General features: G+C 30.7%; 1 protein-coding gene across 1 annotated transcript; it reads right to left on the bottom strand.

Annotated features, from left to right (window-relative positions):
• Window positions 1–465: 465 nt before the first annotated feature.
• LOC132748446 (uncharacterized) lies at window positions 466–6744 on the bottom strand. Its single transcript, XM_060738060.1, has 4 exons — window positions 4518–6744; window positions 3966–4187; window positions 3109–3405; window positions 466–1993 (listed from the first exon to the last, which is right to left on the bottom strand). The coding sequence occupies exons 1-4, from the start codon at window positions 4633–4635 to the stop codon at window positions 1641–1643; spliced, it is 990 nt and encodes a 329-aa protein (XP_060594043.1). The 5' UTR covers window positions 4636–6744; the 3' UTR covers window positions 466–1640.
• Window positions 6745–7460: the final 716 nt, after the last annotated feature.

Genomic DNA, 7460 nt, shown 5'->3' on the forward strand with positions numbered 1-7460 from the left:
AGTCAGACAAAAATATAAAGCTTATTCAGACTACACCGATACCTGTGCTGCATGGGCAATATTGGTGTATAAATTGAATTGCTTTGAAAAAATACATGCCATATATATATCGTTAATATTTTAAGCAAATGTAATATTTTTATGGCGTTATATCATCTTTATGTCCAAAAGACGTTTGGTGAAGTGAAATAAAATATTCTAATGTAATACGACCAAAGAGACGTTTGGTGAAGTTAAAGAAATATTCCAATTCCCTACGACTAAAGAGCAAAAAATAAAATTGACAATGATTTTCTTTTAATTTTGATAATAATATGCTTATGCAGATGGCATCTTTAGCAACTAAATTGATAATATTTTAAATGACATACCTATAAATGGTTATAATAAATTCATCGTATTTAAATTGATACATTGATTTATTTTATGCTTTTCAGTGAATTAGTGTTTATCCGTGAAAATGATATTTGATAATTTCACAGTGAACATTATTAAAATACAATTTCACACTTTTCAATGACGAGACTACTATTTTAAAGATTTCCTCCATGTGGTACCTCGATTTTATTTTTGCTGACAATTCTGACATTGCCAGGGCTGTTTAGAGAAAAGCAAAGCTGAAATTAATAAATAAGTTAAATTTCAAAAGTATTAAAAAGAAGAAAACTATCTTTCAAATTACCAATCACCAAATTTCGTCTCTAAATTTATTTATTTATTTTTTTACAGTCTGAAAAATAAAATTCTTTCCACATTCAAACTGCTTTTGATATCAATTGGGCATATTTAAATATCTTACAAGTAATCAATGTTTGCCTAATGCAAAATAAAAACTTAAAAAGCAATGACAGCCATCAGGTCGAAGAATAAGTAAACAATCAAGCGCTCGTAAGGCAGTTTTTCACAATTCCATGTTCTCTTTTTTCAAAACCGCTTTTTGAATGTTTACATATCTGTCAGCACTTAATTGTTCTCAGCAACAATCCTCAAATAAGTTTTCTTTGGTATAAAAAGATGTATGACTAACAAATCCAAATGATATACCTCTGAATCAAACACAATTATTTTCCTCCCGTGAAATACACAACTTTTTAAAGTGGCGGCCGCTGATATTACACAAATCCTGCATGGTCTAATATAAATAAGGTCGGATGATATGGCTTTTTCTTCAACTAGAGTTGCTTGTTTTTAGAAATAAAAACAAGCTACCTGTCATATTTTTTAATGAAATAAATGAATATCGTTGCCATACAACGTTGATTATCGAACTTATTATTCAGCTCAAGACTTCTTGTACTTAATGAGAAATTCGACTAAAATAGGCTACTAGTGGGGAAAACAGATTTTAATATTAAAGTTAATCAAGGAAATTCCATCTAAACTTGTTTTTAAGCATACAAATTATTATATTGAGGATATTTATTTGTTTGTTGTAAAAGATAAATTATTACATCTCGTAAACATTAAAAGCTACGCCAGTCGTGAGAATACTGGTTTGAAGCTCACTCGATGATATAAAATTTCATCTTACACACAAACAAACACACAAATATCCTCTTCATTATATTTTAGACAATGCATAAAAAAACGACCTATAGATGTTAACTGGCATAAAGTAAAGACAACAGTTCAAATCATATCTAGTTGTTTTTACAGCACAATGGTTCTTTAATATGTGGATAAATTCTAACTATTTTAGAATGTAGGGATTCTTTTTCAAGTTCAATATGATTTTGCATCGGAAAATAATGAGAGGGCAGTTTTCCGTTCCGAGTTTTTACAAGAGTTTTCCATAAAGTAACAGACATCCCAGATTTCGTGTGTAACTTCAGCAGACGATCCGGTAAACATCCGATTTTCCCAAGTTGGTCAATCTGTTCTTGTATCAATTCTTCTGCACGATTTAAATCTTTAGACCGCTCTTGAAGGTCGTTGTATAAAGCCGTTATAGCTTTAAATCGACTTTCCTCTTCGGGCATTTTTTCTTCCTGACCTTAAAATAATCCACATTTATGAAAATGTATATACTAAAACTAGAAATGTGTCATCATACCACGGATGCCCCCGCATGCAGCCAAAATTTCAGATGTTGTAATATTTACAAACTGTAGTTCCAAATTTGTTTGCACAAATTATTTTTATCATTTTAAGTTCAAGCCCTTAAAACTTTTCAATGTTAACACAAACCATTTTTATACAATGTTGAAGGCACTGAAATTGTTCAGTCTTAACCCTTTGTAAAATGCATATTGCATAATTGTAGCCAAAATAATGGCTACATACATTTCCACAAAAATTTAGTCATGGTTTGATGATAGCTGAAAGAGTTATTCCTCTTGAACTTTGAAAAAAAATCAGAAATTTTAAGTTTCCGTTCATTATCTCCTCAATGGTTGTACACATTCAACTCATATTTAACATATAGATACATCTTAGGATTAAGCAGAATTTGTAGATTGAATTTGGTCGTGGTTCAATGATTTTGGACAAACTTCTCTTGGAAAAATTTTGAATTTTCAATTTCAGCACTCATACTTTTGTGGAAATGTATGTAGCCATTATTTTGGCTACAAATATGCAACATGCAATTTACAAAAGGCTAAGACTGAATAATTTCAGTGCCTTCGACATTGTATAAAAATGGTTTGTGTTAACATTGAAAAGTTTTAAGGGCTTTGAACTTAAAATGATAAAAATAATTTGTGCAAACAAATTTGGAACTTAATATTATAACATCTGAAATTTTGGCTGCATGCGGAGGCATCCGTGGCATGATGACACATTTCTAGTTTTATTCTAATCCGATGTCCCTTACACATGCGTCATGTATAAATGCACATAAAGGACCAGTATTTCTTATATCATTTAGATAAACAGAACGACTAAAATAGCATCATATGAATTTTCGTTAAATTGGTGTAATTAACATAAAAAATATGCCAGAAGTCAAGTAGGTTTGGTCAACTGTTGAAATGATTCTCAGTTTTAATTATCTGTACAATATATTTTGTTATAAAGATAGCTTAAAACACAAATAGATTTATGGGAAAATCGACATAAATATTTGTTACAATTTAGAATAATTAGGCAAAATATAATCAAGTATACCTGTAAATGAGAACGTTTGGTCTTTTGTCTGTATTTTTACTATGTGAAGATTTTTCAATACCTCATCGCAAGATTTTTCACTCATCCATTTTTCAAAAACCTGAACATACATCTCAGGCGTCTTAAACGTTATTTTATGACCGCTATCATAAGGTTCTATCCCTATGATAAAGCTCTTTGCTAATGGTACCATAAGAAATGACGAAAATTTCGCTTTAAAGTCATACAGCATCGCCATGTCGAAAGAGCTGTCATTTTCCTTTTGGGTAAATGTTGTGATATGTTCAAAGCCTCTCTCTGAAAAAGAATAGGATTATAAATCAATTGTAGAAGATAAAAATATTGTTTCAACGCTCTTTATTAATTGTCTCTGAAATGTTTATTGCCCTTACAAATATATAATGGTGTTGACCTGGTGAGATGGGAAATCCCAATATTCCCTATCAGTTCACATGTCCTGTTGAGCAAAAGCTGCTCAGATTAATCTTTCTGATTACATCCGGGTGTCAAAGTATACAACGAACTTGAACATCTATGTAAAGTTGTTAAACCATTATAGATTTACTACATATTATCATTTCTCAGAAACTTGTTTTTATTTTTAGCGTCCTGTTGTTTCCAAGAAGTACTCATTGGCCAATTGCCTCAACCATCTTTTGCTTCTGTTGCTCTTTATGCAGAAATAACAGAAAAAATACACTGCCAAACTCAGACGCAATGTGATTATGGGTATCTAAATGCAGGCAAAATAGAAATTCTGATTTTGGTCCCATAGTCGGTCTTGGGACACTCATACCCATATTTAAAAAATGCAAAAATAAATGACAGGTGATTTTTGGCTTTAAAACTTTAAGTACCTGGTGCATTTTCTGTAGGACTCTGAAAATTTATCTCCGTGCTGAAGAGTTTCTTGTTTGCCATTAACTGCATCAACATATCTGCATCCCCTAGTTCATGTAAAATGTGATGTAGGAAGTCAATATTATATCTGGTCAAAAGTCGTTTGTCCTTTAGCTTTTCGAAGAGGTCGTCGGCTGATTTGGCGTCTTGCAAACAATTATCTAACAAGATGCAAGAACCTATGAATGTAAAAGATACATAAAGTAACATCCTGGCGTTATGTTATTTTTAGAATGTTATGACGTTCATTGTTGATTTTTGTTTTAATGTTTGTTTCCTATATACAAATTTACTTGCATCCAAAAAAGAAAAATGTTGGAAACCGGTAGAAACATTTCAAAATCTAAATCCTCTGAAACAAGAGTGTAATAATTAAAAGATGAAAGGTTTATACATAATGTATTCTTCTCAATCAGAAACGTGGACAGACGTATCAATGTACATATAATACATGTACATGTATTCTAAAATAAAGTACTATTATTATGATATTATAAGAAACAACCTACCTTCAAGTTTCCATTTTAGTCGCAAAAACGTTTCGTGGTTTTGATCTACAATACAAACGACTTTATCAAGGAAACGGTTGAAAGTCCATTCCGGTGGTATCTTTTGTGAAAAGCTCATCTCAATAATGTAAAAAGAAAACAAAACACCAACATTTTAGAAATTAAACTTAATTACAGTTACTATTGTTATCTTAAAAGCTTAAACATAGGTTAAAGAAAATTGTAAAAATTGTAAATTTTAAACCGAAACAACTATATCTGTTATATTATGACGTCAACATATTATCATTTTAAGATGAAAGAAGATGTACACGCGATTTAATCATTCTATTTTTAACTGGGCTGTTATCTACCATGAACCATTATCTATTTTTAGAAAATTATTTCGATATAAAAATCGTTTTAGACAAAATGTATGATATGTTTATATGTATGTTTAAGTACAAGATTTGGTGACTGATTTGTACCAATGTCATCTTTCGGATGTATAACAAATCAGCCATTATTCGAGTCTTGTATGCTTTTGAATAAGACACATGAACTACTGTGGAATGATTTATTTTGCGAGTTGTCAATAAAAAACACATACATCAGGTTTACACTTCGGGCCCTATTTTAAATTCTTGCTTTGTTGAATTCAAATTTTGTTACATTTTATTTTACATTTTCTTCAGATGGAAGAATACCTTTTTATCTCTATCTCCGTAAAGTACAATAGTTACTGTCTGATTTAATTTAATGAGGCAAGTTTGTAGAGAAGACTTAATATAGTGGAACCATGAAAATTACATCATGCGATATTTAAAAAAAGTTTCCTTCATTTAAAGGGGGTTGTTTTGCATCTGACAAAACCCACCACAGGTTACTGAACATTTAGGTTCTCATTGACTGCCATACAGTGACATACTTTTGGTTAAGTATTCATATCTTTGGATAATAGACCGTTGAAATTGCATGGAGGTAAATTATCCCCACTTTGTGCTTCAAAATTTACTCTTAAAGGGCATGACTAGTGACATGTCCGACAACGAAAGCTGCTATTTGTACCTTAATGGGCTGATGGGCCGTCATTAAGCAAACATACGTACGTACGTGTCATATATATATCTGTAATTTAACCAACTGTTTTCAATTATAGGAAATTAACGACGACAAAATTATTAACTGTGCGGTATGAACTTTTATCTCCATATTGTATTAAATACCACAAGGTCTTGTAACAAATATGTTTAACGTTAAAAATACAAGTATCTAATCAAAATTCAAAAGAGTATTTTTTTGTCATTTCATCAGCGATCACAATTATAAAATGTTTCTCCAACAGGTCATATAACACAACTAGGACAAAGCTTATCATATTATCGCTAACCGTTCAAAAAGAAGGATTCACATATATAAAATGAATGTTTGTGTTTAGAATTGATGACGTTAATGTTATTTCAGATGTCTTTTAGTTTTATACAATTACCTTTTAATTTGTTTACATTTGTACGTTTATAATTCGCTCTATTCAAGGTTTCTGTAATATGTATCTTAAATCGCAGGATTTTAAAAGACTATTGACTGAAAACAAAGGTTGACCATTTCTGAAGAAAAATAATGTCATAAGCTTATACCATGACTAAGACTAATGTCAACGCTACACCACCATGCACACTGTCTGTTCGGTTTTATTTTACGGATAGGGTAAATGCATAATTTACTAAAATATTATTGCAACATACCCATTTATTAATCAACGTCTGATTTATCATATCGTTACACATTATTTAGGGCCAAAAAGTTTAAAGATTAATAAAATCTCAATACATACATAATGACTATAGTACTATTTAAGTACATGTATAACAATTGAATATATTGTAATATATTGATTAGATACCAAAATTTATTAAATTTGACCTAATAAGTTTAGAAAAAACAGCATCTACTACGTACATGTATAACAGATAAATGTTTTATCTACAAGTACGCAGCTACAGATTTACAGTCCACATTAATTATTTATATATAATTATTTTTTAAAGCAAACATCAAATGTTTTAGGCCGATTAATTGATCCGTTAATTTGTATTAAATCTTATCGTTGACAGGTGTTAGAGAGAAAACTGGTAAACTTTCCTGTAGACTGCATCAATGACCTGTTTTTCTTTATTAACTCCGAATTTTCACGTTTGCTTCTGAAATTCATCGGGGCTATAGTATCCCATCGGCTTTTGGCTTGTCCTCCAAACTTGCATGAATATCTAAACGTTTTAACAATATAAATGAATTTTAAGCCACATGTTTACAGCCATTAATTATTTATCGTTTACTATTACTCGTGCAAAAAAAAGACTGTACTTTCGGTACATTCAGTGAGATGTGCGCAGTAAGATGTGATCTAATTTGATTTTACTTTGTGAAGTAATTGTACTAGGGTAAACTACTGATTTATAAATTCTAAAACGGCCTAAGTATGTTATAAGACCGCGTCCTCGTAGGCCCATGTTTTTCTGCTATCTATATTTTCAGCGTTATTGAAGCTATGATTGTTAATTTATTAATCGCTATGTTTTAATATGTTTTGCTCTTATTTTTATAATGTCCATACTTTTTTTTAAATAACATTGTTTCAATATGCATTCGAATTAAAATCAATAAATGTAATTCCAATGTCGTAAAACACAATACAAATCGAGACAAAACAGTGTTTCTAAGTTGCTTCATACAGTAAAAGTCAACAATAATAAATCTGAAAGCTTGCCGGTTATATCAGATGTACCACAGGGCTCAATCTTAGGTCCTATACGTTTCTTTTATAGGTAAATATGTCAGTCACTACGAATTCAGACATTGATATGTATGCAGACGATTCAACATTACACATAGCTGACCAAAGTTTTAGTAATATACAGTCTGACCCAGCCAACATTCTATATCGGCCAGACATCAAACCGACAT

Source organism: Ruditapes philippinarum, unplaced genomic scaffold (assembly GCF_026571515.1).
Source record: "Ruditapes philippinarum isolate M1 unplaced genomic scaffold, ASM2657151v2 ctg2906_1_1_1_1, whole genome shotgun sequence".
NCBI lineage: Eukaryota > Metazoa > Mollusca > Bivalvia > Venerida > Veneridae > Ruditapes > Ruditapes philippinarum.